The 25,981-nt window shown below is 52.1% G+C and overlaps 1 protein-coding gene across 1 annotated transcript; it reads right to left on the reverse strand.

The window, feature by feature from the left end:
• Nucleotides 1-217: 217 nt before the first annotated feature.
• Nucleotides 218-17,804, reverse strand: SNPH (syntaphilin). The gene is given in 7 exon segments (XM_017895749.1): nt 218-4,103; nt 4,106-4,183; nt 4,185-4,683; nt 7,907-8,056; nt 11,438-11,545; nt 12,267-12,912; nt 13,713-17,804. Coding segments are annotated over 6 exon segments (1,641 nt in total). The 5' UTR covers nt 12,449-12,912; nt 13,713-17,804; the 3' UTR covers nt 218-3,479.
• Nucleotides 17,805-25,981: the final 8,177 nt, after the last annotated feature.

Raw genomic sequence — 25,981 nt, forward strand, 5'->3', positions numbered from 1 at the left:
GGGAGGTGGTTCCAGACCCTGAGCCTGACCCCAAGAGGGCAGTGGTGCCCCAGCCCCGTGCAGCTCTCTGTGTCCCTGCATGTCAGAGGCGATCGCTGCTTGCCTGGCTTTTTCCTGTGCAAGTACTCTGGTCCCTGGACTGGAGGAAGACGCTGCGAACCCTCCCACTGCCCCCCTTAGAGAAACCACCCAGTATAAAGAAAACAGGCCAAGGGGCTTGCTGTGTTTTCATGCTTTAATTCAGAGTTGTCTGCTGCAGGTACAACTCTGTCTGAACAAAAAGACAAAGGAGACAAGAGTCAAGATCCCTCCCCGCCTCCCCACTTCCCACATTCCCTGAATTCTTCGTCAAAGGGATGGCATAATATGGGAGTGGACTGTGACCTGTTTGCATTGTCCCCTAGGTCAGAGGGGTGTTGTGAGTTCTCTGGCCAGAGGCCCCTGGGTAGGCCTTGGCCCCAGAACCTTGCAGTTTGTCCCACCCCTCCCCAAAGTGCTGTAAGATACCCCTGTGCTAGTGGCAACTGGGAAGGGTGTGTCAGTGAGAAGCTAAGTGATCCCCTTGGGAGAAATCTACAATCGACTCCACTCAAGCCCAGCTCTCTGTGCAGAGCCCGGGCCCCAGCGTCCAATTCCTGCCTGAGCCTGGACTGGCTGGGCAGTAGGGCCACTCTGGCCCGAGCCCTAGAACTCAGGAGAAGCCACGTCTGGCCGCCAGGCTCCAGAACGTGGTTCCTGGGGACACTGTTCCTCAGGACCTCATCCGCTCTGGCCAGACGCTGGGGAAAGGGGAGGCCCCAAAGATTTCTGTTTCAGAAACTGAGGGCAGGAGGAAAAGGTCGCAGCCCAACGGGATTAGGCAGGAAGGAAAAGGGTCGCTGTGGAGGGTGAGCTCTCTCAGGGGGAGGCCCCACCCCATCTTTGCCCTCCCAGCCCCGTCTGTACCCTGCCTCTTCAGGGCATGGCGCCTGAGCAGCAGCTGCTGCACCTCCACTGCCTGGAGCCGCACAGGCAGCCTGCACCTTTGCATAGATGCGGGATCTGAGCACACACACACACACTCCGGAGCTGGGCCAGGGCCACCGGCTGCCACAGTCCCAGGGCCTGTCCCAGGGCTGAGTGGGGAGCTGCTTCCTCCACTGACAAGAAGAAAAGCGCATCAAAGGCCCCAGGAGAACCCCCGAAAGAGAGGACCCTCAACACTGTGGGCCAGGGCCCTAGTGATCCACACCGGTGGTCTCAGGCCAGAATAGGAGTAGAGGGCTGCTGCTGGCTACACTCACCTCCTCCACAGGCCTCAGGCCCAACCACAGCCCACTCCTCCACAGGTGGCTTCTCTAGCAGCAGGGACAGAGTAGACTGTGGCCCCAGCCCTGTCACATCCACCAAAACACAAGACACAACAGGAAGGCCACAGACGCAAGACACAGACAGGAGCAGAGGGGCTTGAAGCTTGACTAAATTCCAGTGGTGAAAAATAGAGAGATTTTATGTTGTCAAATATAGTTCATACATTTCTTTCCTTGGCAAAGCTTTGACTATGTCTAAGGAGACTACGCAGCTCCATGAGTGCGCAGCACAGGAGGCTGGGTCCGCGGCCAGTCCTGTTTTGGCTTTGGATTGGTTTTGTCCACTGCCCCCTCCGTGGCATGGCCACAGTGTCCTTCGGGGGCAGCCCCAGCCAGGCCTCAGGCATTTGGGTTTGGTTTGGCTGGGTTGGGGTATATTCCACAAAGGATGGCTGGTCTGAGGCCCTGACCAAGGCGGGGGGAGCTTTGGAGGCACAAAGCATGTGGCAGAGGGGGGCTCCTGCCCCGAGGGCTGGTCCAGCTGCCCCCTCCCAGTGCATGCAGGTGCCCCGCCTTGCGTGGAGGGCACCAAACAGAAGGGCAGAGCCCATGAGTCAGGCAATGGCTGTTGGAGCTTTGGGGTGAGGGCAAGCAACCTTGGCAAAGAACCAGAGTGGCCCTTAGGCCAGAGGGGCGAGTAAGACACAGGGTCCCTCCAACCCCCCAGATGTGGGGCCTCGCCTCTGAAGAGTGGGAGGGACAACCAGATGGTTGTAACCCCTGTGGGGGAAGAGGAGTAAGTTTACTTGGTAAGATAATAAAGGTAATAAGAATGTCAGCAGCGTGGCTGGGGGACTCAGTATGGTCCCGGGAAAGGAGTTGGGGCAGTGAACTTCCCAGGCCGACTGGCCTTGGGCTGGGAGCAGGGAGGCTGCAGGGTGCCTGCGTGCTCTGCCATGCCCCTGCCTGGGAAACCTATCCCAGGACACCCTGCTTTGGCCTGGACGAACATTGTGGCTTCAGTACGCCATCCTGCGATTCATCCTGCCAGAATCCCCCACCCTCCTCCAGAGGCAGATAGGTTTAAGGTTTAGGAACCCTCATCTCGGACAGCAAGCAGCCATCTCACTGGAGACCCTTGGATGGCTGAGAACCAACCCCAAAATGAACATAGTGCAAAGCAGAAGTTGGACCCGAGGGCCCCAGAGAAACTTGGGGCAAGTTCCTGGGGGCAGTCATGGCCTCTGGCTTTTTCAGTAAGCTGTGGATTCCTGAGTCCAGCCCTGCCTCCCAGCCTGCAGATGAGATGGCCTCACCTTGGAAGACTAAGGGAGCCCCCTTGGGCTTCTGCCCCCTGCCTCCTCTTCTTGTGCTGGTGGATTCTCCAGCTGGGAGCTGGGACTCAGGCAGGCCCTCCTACCCCAGCACTGAGCTTGCCGGGCTTAGCTGCCTCACAGGAATAATGATTGACACACCCAGAAGTGCCAAGAGGAACGGGATGACAGGAAGGCCTGGGATGAACAGACAGACACAGAACCCACACTGCCCTCCGCCACCTTGTGCCCAGCCCCGTTTCTCCCCCAGCCTGTGGCCTTGACCGAGCTCCTGAGTCCCAAGGTGGGGAGCAGTCTGGGGAGGCTGGAACGCTGGCCCAGCCCAGTGGTTCCGGCCTCTGCTCTGAGCCCTGGGTCAGTGATCTACACTTTAGGCCATGGCTGCTTCCATTTGAGGAGAGAGCGCTGGCCCAGGAACCTGGGCTGAGGGCAAGGTGGCTTGGAAGAGCAGGTATGGAGTGAGCAGGGCACTGGACAGGACGGTGCAGGGCAAGGGCCTGTGGGTAACTCAAGCCCGGCTTCTCCAGATAAAGACAGCTAGAGGCTTCCTGAGCAGGGCCAGCCCTGTCTGAAGGGCCAGGGGGACAGAGGGCCCTCACGCCCTCCCCTCCCTGTGATTTGTCCAGCCGGTGTGCCTCCTGCCTTGGGTCTCCCTTCCCTGCTCTCCACCGAAGCTTTGGGATGCCTTTCTCCAACCCCTGCTCCTGCCACGAGACTGTTTTACATCCTGAAAAAAAGAAACAGTTCCACACCCAAAACTAAATAAATAAGATGATGCCCATGGGAGAAGGGAGGGGGCACGGCATCCCTACAATCAGTGGTCAGGCTGCAGGCGCCGCGGCCGGAATGGGCCTCCTCAGAGCTGGGAGCCGCCGCCCGCCGGGCTGGGACTCGGCTGGCTCAGCGAGCGGCAGCTGATCCTGCGGATGGAGTGCAAGGCCACAGTGCAGCAGCCCCGCAGCAGGGAGCTGATGTTGTAGATGGGCTGGCCCTGGCGCCGCTGGGAGCGGCAAAGCCAGGCCACCGTGGGCACGGCCGGCACCACCACAGCAGCAGTATCCACGATGTAGTGCGGTCTCCAGTAGCCTTGGGCCTCCTTCTCAGCTGCGGCAGCTCCTCCTAACTCCTCCACGGGGCCACACCACGCTCACCGACTGTCCAGGTTGGAGTGGACACCAGGTGCACGCGTGGGGTGGGTCCACCGGTGATGCCTCTGGGCCTCTAAGCCTAGTCACCTGAAAGAATCACCGATTACACCACCACTGCTGAGATTGGGGTCTACTGGGCCCCGGAGGGTGAGACGTACCAGCTCTGGCACCTGTCCCTGACTCAGGTCTGTCCCACAGACCTGGGCCTGGGTCACTTTCTCCAGATGGTGTGCAAGGCAGGCATGGGTACTTGAGATGCACGAAGGTCTCTGGATGGCACGCTCCTGCCATGCGATTGGCCTGGCACCGCCAGCCTCCATGCCAGCACAGTAGCCTTCTCATAGGTGTTGCTGCAGGGGAAGCGGGGGCACCAGGCCAAAGGAGTGTGTGCAGCGAGTTCGCGTACAGTGCCAACAGTCCACCACGGACGACAGCAGCTGTGGCCTCCAGTGCCGTCCGTCCCGGCTCAGTGTGTCATCGGCTGCCTGCAAAGACCACTGCTGCCCATCCTCACAGAGGCATTGGAGGGATCGCCCGCTGGCGTCACCACAGACAGCTCGGTCACTCAGCTTGGTGTAGGTGGAGCTGCGGGTGAGGGAGCGGGCAGGGGACCCGCCGGCTGATTCCCCGGTGCCATCCTCCTTGGCCATGCCGTTCTGGGCCACCTCCATGCTATGCAGCAGCGTCTCCAGCTTCTTGTTCTGGATGTTGATGTCCACGAAGTACTTCTGCAGCCCCTTGTCCTTATCAATCAGGTTGTTCTTGACAGTGTCAATGACCTGCTTGAGCTGCTTGATCTCCTTTCGGGCTTCCTTCAGGGCCAGCTGGGCCTCCACGCGGTGGCACTCCTCCTCAATCCAGTCCTCCTGCATGCGTGAGAGCTGCGTCTTCAGGTCATCGATCTCCGTGTCCCTGTGAGCCAAGGAGACACACACACGCTCACTGCCTGCCTGCCTGGTCTGTCACCTGCCTGGTCTGTCACCGCCAAGGAGAGGCAGGGAGAGGGAAATGTTGCCAAGGGTGAAGGGCCCTGTGCTGCTGTGGCTCAGAGCCCAAAACAGAAGGACAAACTCAACGCCTTTTTATTATAGGTGGGAATGAGAGTGGCTGGGGAGAGGGGCTGGGGGGTGAAGACAGGAGAAGCCTCCGCCTGGAGAGAGAAGAAAGGTCAGAGGAGACGCCACTCGTATTCCTTCCCCCATCCCCTCCCCAGAATGCAGATGACTCTCAACATTCAAATCCATCATCTAGAGAAGAGACTAGACAACAAAGATCCTTATAAGTTTTATAGCTACTCCTATAAAAACCTAATAAAATCTTAATGTAAAACCACAAAAACTAGGCAGAAAATCTGTGTTCTATAGAAAGTGTAGCCTCCTCCTAAAGCAGGTTGCAGAAAGTTTCAGTGGAGGAATATTTGGCCAGAGACCCCTGGGGAGAGAAATGAGCCTTCAATGTTGGGGGAGGCTGATGATTTTACATCATCCCTCATGCAGAGCGATGAGAAGTGGTGGGTGGAACGGGGAGAATGATGAGAACAGGGTGACTCTCATCTATCCATGCTAGAAGCTTCTTCTTTGTATCTTTGTATCTCCTTGTATCTTTGTATCTTAAAGAGGAAAGGCTGAAAAGATCAATGAGAAAGGCACAGAGTTACTCCTGAGAGACAAGGGCAAGCACCAGGTGAACAAGACAGTCAGCAGACTCTTGTCCAGAAATGCTCAGGCTTTTCAAATTCCTGAGTCACAGACGAATCCAGGGGTGCAAGGGGAGGGAAGTAAGTTAGAAAAATATCCCATCAGATCTAGAGGTAAAACCAGAGTGAGACAGAAGGCAACTGATTAACACTAGTGAGGAAGAAGGAAAAGCATCCAGGAGACGTCAAAGCCCGTCCTGAGCATTCGTGCTCACTTCCTAGTGGCAGCCCGCATGAGCCCCCTCAGCCTAAACCTGACATTCCCATCAGTAAAATCTACAAATGCCGTGGCTGTCACTCTGGGGTTTATCAGCCCAGCAGAGTGACCGTCCCAGATCAAGCACCATATACTTTTCAAAACCAGATCAGAAATTTCCTTCAGGAAATGAGCCCAGGAATCCATATGCTGGAGGGACTGGGGGCTGAGGGGATGCAGCGGCCACAAAGATCAGCAACGGTATCACCTAGAAGGCCCCACCCACCCATCAGGACACAGCTGGAGCTGCTTAGAGTACCAATAACAGACAAGGCAACAGGTACTGGGGAGCGGGAGATACCTGGTCTTCACCCTTCCTGCCTCCGGGGGCGGGGGCCCACTCTGGGTAACCTTCTTGGCCTCTCACCCTGCTCCTCACTCACACCTCACCCTGGGAGAAGGAGTGAGTTTGAAAGAAGGAACTGGGCATGATCCGCTCAGCAAGTCTCTGCCTCTCTCTCCTTGGGGCCCAGCCAAACCCCAGGGAGCCATGGCTTCGAGCCCTGTCCGTGCCTCAGTGGGCATCACATTTGAAGTGCGTCTTGAAGGATACATTTGCCCAGGGAGCGAGATGGGGGCAGGGCATCTCAAATGGTGGGGACACAGATGCGAGAGCACAGAGGTGCAAAAGCACAAGGTGTCTTTGAGGAACAGAAGGTGGGCCACTGCGGGAAGCACAGGCATGAAACTCGATATGGAGAGAGTGTGGGGAGACTGACAATACTTCATGCAGAGACCTGCCATAGGTTCCTGTGGGAGTAACAGGCCCCAGTGACCAGGGAGTCAAGGTGTGGGCAAAGCCACGCCAGGGCATCCTGCCCAAACCACACAGGGCAGATGGTCTGCTCTAAGCCGTGGGGCTGGCCCTAGAAATGAAGCTGGGAGATGGGCCATCTGCTCCCTGAGGCATTAGTGCAAAAGGCCACGCAGGTCCTGGGCATCGCTGGGAAGATGAGGGAAAATAAAAATAGAAATCCTCGCTCTGCAGACAATGAAGCTCGCTGAATGCTACCCGTAACCGCCTGCAGTTTAAAACCACAACAAACCCAAACCAGGTTGGCTGCTTGGCAGAGCTGTGGTCAAGAACGATGTGGTCATGCATACAGCGTGATCCCATTTATATGAAATGTCCAGAATAGACAAATCCATAGAGACAGAAAAATTAGTGGTTGCCAGGAACTAGGGCAGTTGGAGAGAAATTGGGGGTGATTGCTTAATGGGAATGGGGTTTATTTTGAGGTGATAGAAATATTTATGAAATTAGATAGTGGTAATGGTTGCAAAAATCTGTGACTATACTAACAATCATCCAACTGTACACTTTTGATAGGTGAATTGTATGGTATGCAAGTTACATTGCAATAAAGCTGCTGTATATAAAAAAAAAGAAAGGAAAAAAGGAGCGATCATCATGCCTGCTTTGAGCTCCAGCCCCACACAGCACCTTGTCCAGCTCACAATAGGCTGCACGTTTGCATAGACACAGTCCAGAGAAGGATAGTTAAGACAATGGGAGATCACCACCCTGAAGTGTAGATCACAAAGATGAAGCCACTGGGCTGGAGGGTAGAAGCTGGGAGGGTAGAGATTAAGCACTTGAGAATGAGCTCAGACAGGCCTGCGGGGGCTCCTGGGAGACACCTGGGCTGGGGAAGAGCTCAGCAAAACGCTTCTCATGATCATCCTCCACAGCAGGAAGTAGATGAGGAGAAAGGTTTCTGGGACCTGAAGTCGAGGTGGGCCACAAGCCCTCTGGTGACTCACTCAGGAGAAGCAAGGAAGGATAAAGAGTTGTTTCTCCCCCACAAAAGAGACAAGTCAGAAAGAAGCCCTGTGCTCCAACTCCTGGAAGACGGAAGCCAGAGGAAAAGAAGTAGCCAGAGGGGCCGCCAGGCTGTAGCTGGGAGAGGACAGCACAGGCGGGAGGCCCCACAGGATAGGCCCTCATGGGAAACCGCTCCCACCTGGCCCCCAGCAGCCTCGTGGAGCAGTCAAGGTGAGTAGCTGCTGGGGATGAGGGTCTGCAAGTGGGCTCAAAAGAGGCTTTGCTGGGAAGGAGACAGCAGATGAATGCTGGGAGACTCCCAGCCACTCCTCCTTCCAAGAGGCACCCCAGGGCCCTGGTTTCTCTGAGTGTGGAGCTGGTGGGGTGCCCCCAGGGCTGCTCATGGCCACCCGCTCACCGGTCCTGGAGCCGGTCCTGCGTGTCCTTCAGCCGGGCTTTCAGGTGCCGGATGCACACCTCCTTCTGCTGCAGGGGGGTCAGGTACTGCTCCGGGGTCGGGGGCTTGATGCCATGGTTGTCACTGCACAGCGTGTATTTCATGGAGCGCCTGCAAGGGGAAGCCCATCATCAGGGAGGGAGGAAGAGGTCAGGCAAGGCACAGGTGGTTTACCTCTGGGGAGCAAGGGGACGCCAGCCTCACCATCCCTGGCCACCAGATGGCTCCAAGCCAGGCCTCCCACACAAGGCAGGAGAACCCTCAGCCTTCTGGCAGGTGGGTTTTAGTAGAGTTCCTCTAAGTGAAAACCACAGTGTCAGGATGCAGGCTTCAGGGCTCCTCTAGTTATGGCTGGGTGGGGAGATATAACCCAGAGCACACGCGTAAGCCTGGAATCAGGCCAAGTGCTTGACCAATGCCATCAATCCTTACAGCAACCCTGGAAGTAGGGACTGTCTTCATCTTTTAGAGGGGCCGCTGGCCTTAGAGAGGTTAGCTCTTGCCCCGAGCCCCTCAGGCAATCCCAGTGGTGCATCCCAGAACCCAGGTACCTCGTCTTCCAACCCAGAGAATGAGCTTGAAGGCTGGAAACTCAGGTGTAAGTGGCAGATTCTGGGTCTGCATGGCAGACAAGGACTCACCTCCACAGAGGAGGAAACATCTCCCAGGTGGAGGCAGAAGCTCACCTCTCTAGAACCAAGACCCCTCACAGCCTGGGGACAGGGAGGGCAGACAGGCGCAGGCACAGCTCTCTCCCTACACGCCCTGGCACTCTCACTCCTCAACCCCGCTGTGTACATGTGGGTGTGCACTATATGCATGCACACTTCCTTGGATGTCAATTCCCAGTCCATTCGCACCTACATGCCCACATACATGGAGACACACTTGTGCCTTGCAGCTACTCACAGGTACTAGGGCACCAGCCCAGGCACATGTTCACACTTTCACCTCCCGGGACACATGGGAGCACATACGTGAATACCTGCCGGCTCTGGGCAGGAACCTGTCCACTGCGGTACTCTGGGGTGGCAGCAGGCTGGACGTGCACTGCTCCCAGCACAGGGCGGCACTGACATGGTGCCCTACCAGGGCAAAGGAGAAGGAATTGCCACCCAGAGGGCAGTCAGGTGCCAGTAGGGGAGGGAGGGCCAGGCTTTCAGAGGCAAGAAGAACTCCCCAACTCCACAACAGACTATGGCCCAGCCAGCTCTACTCTCAGTATCCTGGCTGCTGGTTGTTCTGCTCATAAAGAAACCTTGAATCTTGGCTTAAAACCTGGACATGTTCTCATGCGACTAGAGACTCAGGCCTTGTTGCCATCCATCCAACTCTGCTCCTTGAGGGGAGAGTGACTGGCAGGTCTAGGGAGGGGCAATGCCCCTTTATGAGCCTGGAAAAGGCAGGCCCTAGTGAGGCCCATTTGCTGAAGCAGCCAAGCTAGAGGCAGTTTTAAAAGTTCCATGGATGCTGTATAGTGTTTACGGAGGAAAAAGTACTTGTAAGTCGTAAACTGTCAAAGAGAAAGTGGTTATAGAAGTTGAATGAGAAATGGTTTTCTTCTATGTACCCACCTCATGGCCCCTAGGTTAACTCAAGCCAAGTCACGCAGGTCTCCTCTCTGCTTGGCAAGGGGTGGAGGAGTCACCCCTTGGCAAGGGGTGGTAGGAGTGGGGGAACCAAGATTTGCTAAACCAGTAAGGATTGAGGATTAGAGAGGAAGTAACTATTTTACATTTTTCATTTTGCTTTCATGAGTATTTTCCCCAATATAAAATTTAACACAAATACATTTTAGTCACTAGCTCTATCTTTGTAAAATACTTCTCTCTGGATAGGACTGAGGCAGGGAGTAAATGGTAAACTCGAGTAAGCGTGAGCTTGCAGTGATGCTAGATCCGCCTCGCACTCGCAGCTTATATAGTATATATATATATAAACTAAAATTAGACTAGAAGAGCAAGATGGCTACGTTAGAAGTGTGTTCTCGTCCTCTCCAGACTTGATGTGGCCCCACTGCTCACCCAGGGGCAGCAACCTTCATTGTGGAGATCCCTGCATAGACTGGGAGCAATTCTCAGCCCTGGGGTTGGGATTATCTCCATGGGCTGCAGTTATGAGATGTGTTACAAAATCTGTTACTAATAGAAAAGTATTAAGTTGCCAATTATATGGTATTCAAAATGTAAATTAACATTTCAAAATGTAAGTTAACACTTTACTCCTATGTATCCCAGTCTCTGGGGTGGTGTTACAGCCAGGATGCTGGGGCACGGGTCCTGCACATGGGTGTTACCCATCACATGTGTCACGATGGAAATCTAAGAGCTGCTGTTTCAGTGGCTTGGGACATCACGTCACACAAATGACATCCTCTCCACTGAGCCCTCCCAGGAGGTGCTCCAGCCATGGGAGCGGCAGGCCGGGCATCTCCTGGCCTTAAGTCAGATCAAAGCTCAAACAACAGGAGGTATCAACTATCGGCCAACTAGGATGCACAGGCGGTGTGTAGATATCAAGTCACTGAAGCTTCCAAGTTATTAGCTCCACTTTAAAGGAAATGGAGGCTAAAGACAGGAAGAGACCAAATCCAGAGCCTATGCTCGTCCCCACATGCCCCAACCTCTCACTTGTATTTCAATGCTGGGGAAGGAGGACAAGGCCTACCATGATAGCTCTTGCTTCCTGGTCTTCAAGGACCCACAGCTCCCCTACACCTGCTTCTCCAACATGATCCTGCTTTGTGAGTCCAAGTTCACCTCACCCAAGACTACAACTTGGCATCTGCTGCATTCATAACATTTCGTCTTCCAAGCCAATTCCACCTCTGCCACTCTCAAAGTGTTCCCCTGAGAAGTGCATGATGGTAGACACTGTACGCTGCTTCCCAGCACTCATCTTGCTTTCTTCCTAGCAGAACCCCCATTTTGTCCGGGGTGGTGCTGTTCTGGGGAAGATACTAACTGGCCCTGCAGCTAGAGTTATTCACATGACCCAGTTCCAGCCAGCAAGAACTGGCAGGATTTGGGGGCAAGGTGTCCCTCTCAGAAAAACAACCTCTGAGGAGGGCTTTGGTCCTTTCCACCTGTTCCTTCCCGGAGGGCAGGCCTGATACCTGGAGGTACAGAAGCCACCTGTGATGACAAAGACAAAAGCTGTACACTAAGGATGGTGGAGCATGGAGAGAACGCAAGGGGTCCCCGACGCTTCAGGGAGCTGTCAACCCCTGGCTCCTTGTTCTGCGAGCATCAACCCTAGTTTGTTTAAGCCACTGTATTTTTTTTTGTATGTACAGCTGCATATTGTCATATCCATCTTACAGACAGGAACTGAGGCTCATAAAGGAGAAGTGACCTGCTCAAGGTCACACAGCCAGCGACTATGCTGGCATCGGGGGTGGTTAGAACACGATCCTGCTCCCCTACTTCCCCCACCCCAGGACAACCTGTTCCCAGCCAGCAGGGCCAGGACCAGAGAGGAGGGACCAATTACCTTGGCGTGGGACTGCTGTCACTGCCCTTGTAGGAGCCGGAATTGCTGCTGCTGCTGAGCGAAGAGGTGCCGTAGGCATCCCGCACGCTCACAGGTGGAGAGGTGCGCCTGGAGGCAGGAAGAAGAGGCAGGTGCTCGTTCTGGCTGGCGGGCAGCTGCGGACACTGGGCGAACACTGCCAGGCCGCTGCGGCCCAAAGTGCCCCCGCTTTGGGGTCACCACAGGGGAGAGAAGCAGGGAGAGAGAGACGCACAGACAGGGGTGACAGAACAGACAGTGCAAATCAAGATGGAAAACCAGAAGGCTGGTCCTCCTGGCTCCCCAGGGACAAGAATGGAGGCCGGCAGGGCTGCGGGGCAAGGGTGGGGCCTCATATGTGCTTATCAAGGTCCTCAACTTCTGGGGTTCCCCAAACCCAGGGGAGGAGATCCCTGCATAGACTGAGACAGAGGTGGAGAAGAATGGGGCATACAGGGGTGGGGACAGGAGGAGGGACCCCCGGAGGTAAAAATCAAGGGACACCAAGTGAGTCTGAGTGGATGACTGCACGACTCCCCTCCAGTCATTGTGAAAAATCAAACAGTATTGATGAGGCTACTGTGGTAGGAATCCAGTGGTTTACGCCTTCCGAGAACTCTCACATCCACTCTGTGTCATTTGAGCCATTGAATAGTTCCAGGAGGAGGCAGGTGTTAGCAAGCCCATTTTAAAGATGGGAATGGGAAATGATTTGCTCAAAGACACACTGCAAGTTGGTGGCAAGTGGAGAGAGGCCCGCGCCCGCCTCCCACCCTCCGAAGCCTAAGCTCTGAGCACGGGGGAGACTCACCTGCGGGATCCAGCAGAGGTCCGTCTACTTCCCGGCAGGGACATGGCCATGAGGCTGCGGGTCCGAGTAAGTGGTGGGATGGGTGGTATCCCAGGGGCTGAGGAGAGAGGGCGGGTTGGGGGGCCCGCAGAAAGGGCCGGGCCAGGCCACGTCATCCTCTCGCTGGGGCCGCTGCCCGGCATGGCTTCTCTTCTCACCCTTCGGCAGGACACCCCAGGAGCGAGGGCCTGGCAGGCCACGGCTGCCTCCACCAGTGAATTGAATGGGGCTGGTGCACAGGTTCCCACCACCCAACTTAAAACCACAACTGTCAGGAGTGGCTAAAAATCATCAGTCCAACCCTGTGTTCTCCAGATGAGTGAATGTGCCCCAGACAGAGTGAAGGCTGTGCCCAAGCTCTCAGAGGCTTCAGGAGCAGGGCCTCCTGCCTGCTGGCACTGAGTCTTCTACTCTACAAGCCAGGCCTGCTTCTTCCCCTGGACCCTGATACTCAGACCCACACACCCCCTTGCTGTTCAGTCCTCCCTGTCTGGTAGGGGCTGCAGGCCGTAGGACTCCTGGAGCAGGACCAGGAACCCTGAATTAGGATGGGCTGGTCTCGCCGACCATCACCTTCCCAGTTGGCGCGTGGTTCGGGGCTTCCCGTCTACAGGGGAGACAAGACAGACCAACATACCAGCACATGTGTAGAAAGACATATGGATACACACCAACACGAGAAGGTACCATGTCCCTGCCATTCCAAGACGTGCCACACGTGTCTCCATGAACGTGCTCAGGCAGCCAGCCCATGACGCAGGACATGCAGCCAGGCCCTCCCGCACCCACACAGCACACAGGCATGTCTGCACCCACCCTTGCAATGCGCATGCTGGTTTTGGCATCTACCTGGAATGTAGGGGGACAGACTTAAAGCAGAAGAGCACTGGGGTGGATGGGAACAGAGGCCCTCCGCTGGGGATGTCCCAGTGGGTGGACCCAGGAGGAAGCGTTCATGCCTAGAGAGACCCATCACTGGGCCTCTTGCTAAGTGGGCAGGTAGACTCAAGCCCCTGGTTCCTGCCCCCAAGTCCTTAGGCTTCTTTCCTGGGTAGAGGCTTGGGCTCCAAGGGCAGCCTTTCTGGGGTTTCAGGAGAGGAGAGGCCCCATGCTAGGCTGGATTTTGGCTGTTGTGAGGAGGAGGGCTATACTGGGCATTAGCCCAGAGTTACTGGAGTCTGGGGCAGAGTGGGGAACCTGGGCTCCTTGCAGCCAATGTGCTGGTCCTATGCCAGCTCCAGAGACCTCAGTCCCCTCCTTCCATGCTCACATCAGGGACTAGGGACAGCAGCCTGGGTTCCAGGAGACTTGGTTGAGGATGTCATGCCCGGACCTCTCCCCATGCTGGAGGGAAGCATTCACCGAGCCCCACTCCACACCCGACCTCGTGCCAACCACACTACGTACATTATGCCATTGACTCCTCTCAACAACCCTATGAGGAAGTGCTGTGATTAGTCCCCTTTTACAGATGAGGAATCCAGCCACCGAGAGGGAAGGGACTTGGCCAAGTCACATCCCAGGTGTGTGGCAGAGCCAATATCGAAACCCGGTCAACATCAGATGCTGAGGGGCTGGATCTCAAACCCCAGAGTCTCTGGCCCGGGGACCACCCCCTTCCCACGTCAGGGCCTCCCCGGAGCCTGGCCATCCCAGCCAGTGGCGGGGCTGCCTCCTGAGTGGACAAAGGCACTGCTCAGATGGCCTGTTTCCTGGCGGGGACATAGAACACGGCCTGTTCCCCTGGAGGGTCTGGACACAGCCAGCATTGTCTGCCTGGAGGTGTCGGGTGCTGGGCTGCAGGACCTACCGACACCACGCTTGTCACCTGAGCTGCTTGCCCCAGCTTGGCAATGCTTCCCACTCATCATGCCCCAGTCACCCAGGCAGGGCCTCCTGGAACTGTAGGGCTGGCCCCTAGAGCAGGAACCATGGAGGAGGGGTGATTTGGGGTAAGAGGACATCAGTGCTCCTCCACGCTTATGAGGATGGCCATAAATGGCTCACTGCCTCCTGGGCACAGGAGGATCTTGACAGCTTAGGGTGCAGAGGGACACATGGGTAAGGGCTCCAAGGATCACCTGCCATTGCCTGAATCCGTCTGTGGTAAGGTGGCCATGCTGAGTGCGCTAGTCTGCCTTGGCCCATTACTTTAAGCAGCGATCCTTCAAGGCCGGCTTTGTTATTGCATTAGGGCCCAAGGTTACACAGCTGCAGGTGTGACATGCTCTGGCTTCTGGTCAGCCTGGCTTCACTAACAACTCTCCCACCATCGCCCCTGCCCTTCTGGCTTTTGAGAGGATACAAAAAGGAGGCTGAGCCTTCAGGAGGACTTTGCAGCAGAGGCAGGACTCATATCTGAGGATGGGCTCTTCCAAGCCAGCGTGAGTGAGTGTTCTAAGGAGCCAGGAAAGTCCAGGCAGAGTGCTAGGCCCAGTCCTGGGAAGCAGGCAAAATGCCTGGTTTGTCTTAGAGCTGTGTGTGGCCTTGCTACAATGAGGGCCTTGTCCCAGCTGTCCCTGCCACTACCTTGCTTGGCAACCCCACACCTGCCTCCTCTTGAGTTCCCTCTTCCTTCCTCCCGGGCGTGGGGGAGGGAAGGGGATGGCATTTGTACCTGGGTACAGCTAACAGTCTCCTGGGAACCCAGAGCCAGCTACTCATCAGGGACAAAGGTGGAAGAGGCATTTCCCCTACTGGGATGGGACCTTGCAGGCAGGGTCCCTCATGGGAGGGCAGAAGCCACCCAGGCCCAAAGGGAGCCGCCTCTCAGGATCTCACTCAGAAAACTCAGTGTGTACCCTGTGCTCTCTCAGGTCCTCCCTCCCTTCTAGGCCCCAGAAAGGAGGCAGGTTGCCATGGTGTTTGTCACCATGCCACCTGCTTAGCCTGGAGTCCCACAGTCCTCTCCCCAGGTGGCCAGAGGCTGCCACTTGAAAGGAAGGTAGAAAGAAAACCCTCTAACTGCGGGAAGCTGGGCTGATAGTCTCTCATCACTGTAGCCCCAGAGTAAACCCAGCCCCTGCCCTCACTGAACTTCCCTCCACTTCCCCATCTTGTCCACACCATAGCAACCCTGCTGCATCCACTCCTTTGACTGCTCCCTCAAATGCTCAACACTTCCTAAGTCCCCCAACAATGGGGGTCCAGGGAGCAGGAAACTAATGACTGCAGAAATCAATATGAACGGATCTGGGCTAAATGCCAGCTCTGTCGCCCTTCAGCTGCATGCCTTGGGCAAGTCACACCACTTCTCTGAGCCTCAGTGCCCATATCTGTAACTGGGGCTGTAATGAACACACCTCACATGGTTACTGTGAGAATAACATAAAATAATGTGAGTACAGGGCTTGGGTCAGTACCTATCACACAATAAACACTAAAACATGGGAGCAGCCAGTATTTTGGAAGTAACATGAAGTGAGCTTCAAAACAGAAACACATTCAAGGCATAATAGTGTATTCAGGAGGATCCAGGAATGCTTCTCCACACAAGGAATTTGCACTGGGTCTTGAGGAATGAATAGGAGTTCAAGGCAGCAGCAGCAAATGGGAGGGAAGGAGAAGCCTGGACACAGGCAGTGAGTGACAGCTGGCTGCTTGGAAACTAGGGAGCCCAGTGAGGGCAGAAGTACAGTGGGAGTGAGGCTGCAGAAGGAGGGGGGCAGTCCACACAGAGCCACCTAAGCCAGGATCTTGTCCCGTGGGCAACAGGAAGCCATGCAAGTGCTTTATAGGAAAGGGGCACAATCATATTTGCATTTTAGAAAGTTCCTGGGTAGGCAGCCTGTGTGGAGAGGGAGGGATACCAGTTAGGAGGTTACCAACCAGGGGAGAAATTAGGAGGGCCTGGGCCAGGGTCATGGCAGGAACAATGGAGAAAAGGGCCTGGATCCTGTTCAAAATTCCTTGGAAGTCCCAGATTAGGTAAAAATCAGAGCAAAGCTCTTGATGTGGGTGTTTAAGGCCCTCCCATTGACACCCTTTCCAACTGGCTCTCTGATACATCCAGGAGACTTCAGCTAGTCACTCCCAAATCTGCATCTCTACATGGGCTGTTTGTCCTGTCTGCAGCACCTTCCCTGCCTGTCCTCAAGCATACATTGCACTCTTTCTTTAGGCCCCACCCACAGCCTTTCCACAGATGACTTCTCCTATCACTTACTGTCTTGGCCACTTAGGATGCTATGCCTTGGACCAAAACTCAGGGAACACCATCCCCTGGGAAATTTCATAAAAACAAACCCAATCAACACACAATTGTTGATAACACAATGTTTTAAACAAGCACATTGGATAGACCAAAGAGTCAGATTAGATGGTCTCTAAGGTGCTCTGGATCTAACATTCTCTAATTCCAGGGCTGTTAATGAAATTATGGGCTTCTCATTGATGCTTCCTTTTCCTTCATTACTAGGACTTTTGGGTCTCAGTTTCCACATATGTAAAATTAGGAAGCTCCATTCTTCAAAGAGACATGATAGCATTTTACTCAATCAACAAGTCATGGGGGAAAAACCAGGTGCTTGGGTTAATCTAATATTCCAGCTAAGCAAAAGTCCCTGTATGTACTATAATTTATCTTCTTTCAAAGAATTAGCCATTGATACAAGAAGAAAGCTATCCTAAAATCCAAGGGAACAAAACAATCTGTGTCTGATGACTCAAACCACTGACAGCTGTGGAAAGCAGAGTGTTGCAATCAACAGAGCAGAACTTGGGAGGGATCCTCTCTTTGCCAAGGCAACACTAGAACGCAGAACATTCCACCCATCGAACAGCAGAGCGCCTGGTGCTCCTAGAATGCTAATGCAGAGAGGTGGGAATAGAAGACAGGCCTGGGAGTGTTCCAGAAGATGCACTCTAGATCTTAGAAGATTAGCACTATCAGGGCTATTCACAGCTGGGGAGTTCAGTAAACCCTGCACTGGCTATGGCCTCAGCAGCCACTATGTGCCTCTGCTCCTCCTTTGTCAACAAAACCGAGGATCTTCCTTCCAGGACTTGCTGGCATTTCTCCACCTTGCTTCCTGTTTCCCACACAAGCCACCCTCAAATCTGGGACCACAGATGATGTGCCATCCGACTTCTTCTCACTGTGGCAACCCCAACACAGCGGCAAGGCAGATGTACAACTTGGCCAAATGCTGTGAGGAGGTTCCCCAGGCAACCAGGATAGGTTGAGGGCTGAGGCAGCTGCTACACAGGACGTGTCTCCAGTCCTCAGATTCTCCTTAGACTCAGATTCCAGAGCTGAAGGGCATTGAGCCTAGGTCTTCAAACCACCCCAGAGGACTTGCCTCTGCACCTACTGAGAGGCGTGGCTCGGGCCTCCTTCCCCATTTCACCTGAAGAGGCTCCTCTTGTATGTATTTTACATATGGAAGGTGTGAAGTAAGACTACTTTTAAAAGGATTTTCAGGTTATAAATCTATGGAATACTTATTTTCCACAATGAAATATTGCTTCACATTCACTCGGATGGCTAGCATGAAAAAGATGGACAATAACAAGTGTTGTCAAGGAGGTGGAGAAGTTGGAACTCTCATGCATTGCTGGTGGGGATGTAAAATGACGCTGCTACTATGGAAAACAGTTTGGTGGTTCCTTGAAAAGTTAAACACAGAATTGCCATATGAACCAGCAATTCCACTGCTGGGTATATACTCCAAAGAATGGAAAATAGATGTTCAAACAAAAACTTGTATAAGAATGTTCACAGTAGCACTATTCTCAATAGCTAAGAGGTGGAAACAACCCAAATGTCCATCAAAAGAAGAATGGATAAACTAATGTGATGCATCTATGCAATGGAATACTTAGCTATAAAAGGAATGAAGTATTACTGATCCATGCTATAACATAGATGACCCTTAATTTTATTTTATGCTAAATGAAAGAAGCCAGATACGAAAGGCAACATATTGCATGATTCCATTTATATGAAATGTCCAGCACAGGCAAAAGCATATAGAGAGAAAACACACTGGAAGGGAAGAAGGAACAGGGAATGATTGGTAATGGGAATGGGATTTCTTTTTTGGGAAGATAAAAACTTTTTAGAAGTAGATAGTGGTGATGGTTATATAATTTTGGGAGTATACTAAAATCCCTCAATTGTACATTTTAAAAGGTTAATTTTTCTGTTTTTTTTGAGACAGAGTCTCACTCTGTTGCCCAGGCTGGAGTGCAGTGGCACGATCTTGGCTCACTGCAACCTCCGCCTCCTGGGTTCAAGTGATTCTCATGCCTCACCCTCTCAAGTAGCTGGGATTATAGGCATGCACCACCACACCCGGCTAATTTTTGTATATTTTAGTAGAGATGGGGTTTCTCCATGTTGGCCAGGTTGGTCTTGAACTGCTGGCCTCAAGCAATCCACCCTCCTTGGCCTCCCCACTCCCAAAGTACTTGGATTACAGGTGGGAGCCACTGCACCCGGCCATTAAAAGGATAAATTTTATGGAATGTAAATTATATCTCAATAAAAAACAAATTTTTAAAAATACATGTAATATATATTTTATTTTTTTTGAGCCAGGGTCTCACTCTGTCACCTAGGCTGGAGTACAGTGGCAAAATCATAGCTCACTGTAGCCTCAAACTCCTGGGCTCACGTGATCCTCCTGCCTCAACCTCTCCAGTATCCACCTCACCTGGCTAGTCTATTTTTTAATTTTTTTAAAGGTGGGGTCTCACTATGTTGCTCTTGGTGGTCTCAATCTCCTAGCCTCTAGAAATCTCTCAGTGTCACCTCCTGAGTTGCTGGGATTACAGGTGTGAGCCACCATTCCCCTGACTCCATTATATATACACACACACGTGTGTGTGTGTGTGCATGTGTGTGTGTATTTAAATGAACCGTTGTATTAATAAAAAGACACGCATGGGCCAGAAAGGGGTAGGGACTCTCCCAGAATGGCTCAGCAAGTTGCAGCAGAAGGGGAGCAAGAGTCAGTGCTCCCGCCTCTACCTGACTTCAGGTAGCTGGGCCCAGGATGCTTTCCTAGAGCTCCTGACTCTGGGTCAGCCTGGAGGAGACAGGTGGCTGAGGTTGCCCCTAAAGCTCTTGCATATTCACAACTTCGTTGAATCCTCACAAGATCCCCACAGAGGGAGGCCAGGTGGAGACTAGTCCATCTGATCTACGGCAAACCTGAAGCCCCAGAGGTTACAAGAGTCACCAAGGGCCGGACCCTGGATTTCCAGGTCATGGGCACCTGCATTTCTACTGCATCATGAAGGTCTCATAATACAGTAGACCTGGGACACTTATCATTCTGCTGCATAAAAGAAAAAACCTTCTTTTCCATGAGACTCTAAGATACCACAATGGAGATGAGCAGGTATATACCTGTATTTTGCGCTGCTCATGCTTCCATAAAAGCAGGACATCACAGACATGAGAGGTAAGCATACTACAGAAAGTTGTTCAAAAAGAAATTCTTGGCCAGACACATGGCTCACACCTGTAATCCCAGCATTTCGGGAGGCCGAGGTGGGTGGATCACCTGAGGTCAGGATTTCAAGACCAGCCTGGCTGATATGGCAAAAACCTGTCTCTATTAAAAATAGAAAAACTAGCTGGGCAAAGTGGTGAGTGCCTGTAATCTCAGTTACTCGGGAGGCTGAGGCAGGAGAATCACTTGAGCCTGGGAGGTGGAGGTTGCAGTCAGCCAAGATCACGCCATTGCACTCCAGCCTGGGTGACAGAATGCAGACTCTGTCTCAACAAAAAAAGAAAAAGGAAAAAAAAATTCTTCATGTGCCTTCTCCCTAACTAGTGACTCTCCCTGTTCCTCTAAGAATCAGCCTCGCAGGCAAAGGAGAAGCCCTTTCCATAAGGAGCACTGCTCTTTCCTCTTCCAACAACTGCTGCATCCCACCCAGAAGCCCAGGTGCTATGCAAGCCCACCACTGAGAGACCCTCAGCTCCTCTGAGCTATATCACATCATCCCTCTTGGTGACCTTGGGTCTTTGACCTCTGTTCGTCTCAGCCATCTCATGCATTCACTCAGGAAGGCACCACCTTCCTAGCCCTGCCTGTCTCTTCGGGATCCAACCAAGGTAATGAATGGAGGGATGGGGGCAGTTCTTGGGAAATTAGAGGACTGAACATTTCTTGCTATCACTATTACCTGTCAAAGGAGATCTCTCTTTTTCCCTTCCTCAGAAATAATTCTTGCTTTATCACCTCAGGGGACGTCAGCAGGCCCAGGCGTGAGCGACTCTGAAGGGACTGGCAACCTCTGCTAGGCCAACTGACCTGGGATGGCTTTCCAGAGCAATGTCTGGCAGGCCTCCTGTCTGGGTAGGGAGCAGTAGGGGGAACACTGGTTCCCATGCTTCCACCATCCCAGCTGCTCCAGGGCTGCCCCTCTGCAAACACCCATGGAGAAATGTGAGGAAGGGAGGGGCAGTGGTGCCAGCCCCAGCTTGGTGGCTGCCTGGCAAGTGGCTCCTGGCAGATGGAGGCCCTTCAGCAACCTTGGCCACAGCATATGCTTCCTTGGGTTTCCTGACTGATAGAGCTGTCAAGCCTCCGTCCGGCTTCTCTCCCCTCCCCCTTCTCCCAAGCTTCCAGCTCTAAAGCATCACAGGATGAGGAAAATGGTGAGACTTCCATCCCTATAGATTCTCATTTTTTTTCCAGATTTCCGCCTTGATTCTTAGGATCCTGGAGTCATGTCCCTAATCCCTTGGCATTTACTCCAAGTACCAACAGGGACTAACACACTCTCAGAATCAGAATGGAAAGGATCTGGAGGAGACCTCATCACAACCTATCATTCTATAGAGAAAGAAACCGAAACCCAGAAAAACCATGTTAGTTGCCTGAGGTTACCTAGAAAGTCAGGGACAGAGCCTGGGCTTAGGGCTAGACTCCTGAATCTAGCAGTGACGCTTCTGTACCACAACCCTTGCTCTCACCAGGGCAAAAATAAAAAAAAAAATCAGAACAAAGGGTACCTTTTCAAGTAAAGAAATCTTGGAAGGAAGGCCTAGGGGTATGACGGGAGAAGTCCTGACCATTTTAAGGCAGCTCATAAATGACATGCAAAAAAATATGCATTGAGACTGAGGCCCAGGGAAGAAGGGAATATCCATGCTGACCACAAATACATGGTGGCAATAATGACATTGAGACTCAATTGCAAGCTTCCTGGCCACTGATGCCAACAGGGAAAGTATGCTCAGTTTTATTGTTCTCATGGTTATGGGAGGGCAGGAAGAAAATTGGTTCTTTGGGAGAAATAAAGGTATCCCTAAAATGAATGTTAGAAGGAACATTTTTGCATGGGGTTGGCTGCAGGGCAAGATGATGGTCCACTGGGAGTCTGCAAAGCGGGTCCTAAGGAAAGATGGTGCCCTCAGAGCTCCCCAGAGTTGCCCTGTGTGTGCTGTGCTTTGCTCGTGTGAGACTGAAGGACACATGGAACACACGGATCAAAGGACTAAAGGGATGTGGAGACGTCATCTGCTCTGCCTGTGACGACAGCCCCTTTCCACAGACAAAGCCCCCACACAACCTGAGATCAGAGAGCTTCCTCATTCCTGGTAACACAAAACAAGACACCACATGAAATCACTCACGCTGTCTCTTGCACTTGCATTCCCTCCCTGTCACTCGTGCACACACACTCTCTTTCCTGGCATTTCATGACAATCGAGTCCCAACTGTCACATTTTCTAGACAGAAAAGTGAAGACTTGCCAAAGGCCACAATGGAGCTGTAGAAGCAGGGCCAGCTCATTCTAATCCCACCAGCGGTTCCAGGCATGCCGCTCCTGTTGGAAGCCAAGGTTCATCTATCTTCCTGCAGCTCCCAGGGGCTCAGCAGGTAGACACGGAGCCCTGTGCACCCAACCATGCCTGTTTTAGCCCAGGAGCCCATCTCGCAGCAGCTCCTTCATCTCTCCTCTCAGCTCCCTTCTCCCTCTCCAGCTGCAGCTGCCTGCTGTCTTCAGCAGCTGATCGCTGTCCACCTGATTCCCAGTGGCACTTCCCTATGCCATGCTGAATTCTTTCACCTTCGATAAGATCCAGGGCCTCAACAATGCCCAGTGTGGCTCACACTTGCTGGAAGAGGGTGGGTGATTAATAAATGCCTCTCCTAAGTTGTCCTTCTCTGGAGAAGCTGCCCTACCTCTTAATTTAGCCAAAGTAAGCATTCTAAAATGTTTTAAAAGAGAGATTCTACAAACAACTATGTCCTGTTTTAAAGGCCCTTTATCTTTTATTTTTATTTTTTTTTTTTTGAGATGGAGTCTCGCTCTGTCGCCCAGGCTAGAGTGCAGTGGTGCGATCTCGGCTCACTGCAATCGCCGCCTCCTGGTTTCAAGCGATTCTCCTGCCTCAGCCAGTAGCTGGGACTACAAGTGCCCGCCACCACCCCTGGCTAATGTTTGTATTTTTAGTAGAGATGGGGTTTTACCATATTGGCCAGGCTGGTCTCAAACTCCTGACCTTGTGATCTGCCCGCCTCGGCCTCCCAAAGTACTGGGATTACAGGCATGAGCTACCGCGCCTGGCCACCCTTTATCTATCTCAGAACAAGTTTTCCCCTTTTGCTGAGAAGCAGACTAACCTGACAGAAAGAAACCTTGGCTTGAGCATCAAATGTAACTGAATTTTAGATCAAATATGACTGGATTTGGAAATTTGAATTCCAAACTCCACCACCCACTATCTTTATGACAGTGGGAATGCCGCTTCACTCCTCTAAGCCTCATTCTCCTTATCTGTCAAATGGGGCTAATTACAGTTGTGCATGAGTATAATCACAGCGAGCAATAACACATGTGAAATGCCTAGCAAGGACCTGGCATAGGGACAGCACTCCATAAATAGCGGCAATTATTTATTCGCCTGAATATATTCTTATTCTTAATGTTATTAATGTATGTTGCATCTTTCTCCCTGTTCAAAATCTTAATCTGAAATACTATACTAGTTTGTGTCTGAGAGGTTCCTGACTACAGATTCATTTTATGCTTTCTTAAGTCTACTTGCAAAAAAAAGAAAAGGAAAGAAAAACCCCAAACCAATCATTGGAGACACGGACAACAACAGGACTTCAGGACATCGCCACTTTGGTCTAACAGAGTATCTCAAAATTAATACATCCAAAATATGAATTTCCGATTTTGCCTTAAAAATCTGTTTTTCTGCAGCTTCCCTCATTTCAGTTAATGGCAATCCCATCATTCCAGTCAGGTAGGCCAACACTCTCACATCTATCAGAAAAACCGGTCAGCTTTTATTCTCTGCACAGTGTATGCATTTTACAGATAAGGAAACTGAGGCTGACACAGTCACAGAATCTGACACCTTTCAGCATCTTCACTGCTCCATCCCTGGTCCAAGCCACCACCATCTCTCTCCTGGATGATGCAGGTCTCATTATTTCCTGCACACTCTACCCAGTTGCTCTTCGGCTGATGTAAAGTTCTGTGCATCCCTCCCCTGACCCCTGCTTATCTCTTTGACCTCATCACCGCTCCCCTCCTTCACTCTGCTCCAGCTACCCTGCCTTCTCGCTCTTCACGTCCTCAGGGCCTCTGCACATGCTGTTTCTTCTGCCTGGTGTGCTCTTCTCCCAGATCTCTACCCCGTGGATTCCCTCTCCCGCTTCAGGCTTTTGCTCCAAGGTCACCCTCTCAGTGAATCTTCTCTGACCGCTGTGTTGAAAACACAGCCCTTCCTCCTACAGCACTCCTCTTTCTTCCCACGCTTTGTTTTTCTCCACCGTCCTTAGCAATGGCTAACATATTTATGTATTTATTTATTTATTTTATGTCTTTAGAATATAAGCTTCAGAAAGGTAAGGATAGATGCCCATTTTATGCTTTATTTAGTCCCTTGTGCCTAGACTAGTGCCAGTCCACCACAGGCCCTCAATAAATCTTTGCTGAATGAGTAAGGGGGTCTGCACTGATTTGGGTTGATGTCACCACCCAAGTAAGTGTAGGCTTCTTAGCAAGTCAACAAAAGGGGGTTGGGGAAAAAAAAAGCTTTGTGGTACTTTGTCAGAGTTCTTACCAGAGCTCTTGCTCTTATAACTGGTCTGTGTTGTTTGTTAGCAGCCTGGCATTGGAGTTTGGAATCTCTTTTCTGGTCCAGTCTCATTTTATAGGTAGAAGATCTGAGGTCAGCGTGGGGGTGGGTGGCACTTGCCCAAGGTCCCAAGTAAATCAGCAGTGGGGCCAGGACTGTAACCCCAAGCTTACAGCTCTGAATCCAGGGCACTGGAATGTACAAGGAGGCTGAGAACGCAGCCTTGTAATATTCTTTTGGTTGGTTCCCAGCTGTCAGGTAAGAAGAATGGGCTACTTGGGCTGAGGGGAAATCCTTTTCAGGAAAAGGCTGGTGGGGCCAGCGAGGTAAAGCAGAGAGCACTAGCTCTGGCTGCATGCAGCTAAAACCTTTCTTCTTCCCACTTGCTGGCAAACACTGATCTCCCCAACCTTGTAAAATAAACTCAGGGGAAAGGCTCAACCTACATCGGCTCTGTTGACATAGCACTCTCAAGTGTCCCTCTCATCCCCCTTTCCCCAGAGCAGGCCTCCTAGGGGCGCCTGACATGATGTAAAGAGCAGGGGCTTCGTCCCAGGGCAGAATCAAGCCGGAAACCAATTCTTAGCATAGGGCTGACCACGAGCTTTAACTTCATCTGTAAAATGGGGTTTCAGTTGTGAAGGCTGAACTGAGTGGCACATGCAAAGAGCCTGGCACATACACTGCTGGATGAACAGTAATTTCTTTCCTGTATGTTATAAACCAAGGCCCAGAGACAATCGAGTAACTTATCCCAGAAAGGTACCAAACTAAAATGGGCTCCCTTAGCTCCAGCTGGGTAATTTTAAAGTTTTAAATATAGTTGTAAACGTAGTATATACCCATTTAAAAGCCTTCCAGTTTTGCTACTCAAAGATAAACCACTGATTAATTTGACTGCTGCCCCTTCTCAGGCCTTTTTCTAAGCACAGATATTTTAGGGGCGTGGGGTTGTTATGTTTACACAGTTATAGCCGGGCAAAAATATAACTTGTATATTTTCAAAATGTACCATAGTTTAAGAATCACTCATATGGCATATCCTTTATAAAAAGTATTTTATGGGCTGCATAGTATTCCATTTGATGGGTCCATCATGGTTCATTTAGCCTCCCTCTCTGTTGAACATTTAGGCTTTCTATCAAAAATAATGTTACAGTAGGTATCTTTGTGAATAATTATTTTCCTGTATTTAGAATTATTTCTTTAGGCTGGTTCCCTGGTGATCGGTTTATAGGGTCAAAAAGTATGAATGTGCTGCCAAAGTGCTTTCCTGAAGGGCTAGGTTGCCTATTGGTTCTCCCACCCATAATGTACACCCATTAGCTGGGTTTTCTGTGTGATCAAACCACCAGCACTTAGCCAAAGCCTTAAAAGGCAAAGCTCAGACATACAAATCATCCAGGATGATTTTTCCATGTCTCTCCGGCCTTGTGGCAAGTATCTTCACCCCCACCCTCCACCCTGCACCCTCTGCCCCATGGCAATGCAGGCGGGGAACTGAGGCCAAACTCAGAAATGGCCTAGCTCCAAGATTGAAAGCAAGCCTCCCAAAGCGACCCCCCTTCTGATTACAGCATTTCCTATCTGTGTGGCAGTTCTGGCATGGCTGTTTCAG

This window comes from Rhinopithecus bieti, unplaced genomic scaffold (assembly GCF_001698545.2).
Source record: "Rhinopithecus bieti isolate Rb0 unplaced genomic scaffold, ASM169854v2 scaffold_27016, whole genome shotgun sequence".
Lineage (NCBI taxonomy): Eukaryota > Metazoa > Chordata > Mammalia > Primates > Cercopithecidae > Rhinopithecus > Rhinopithecus bieti.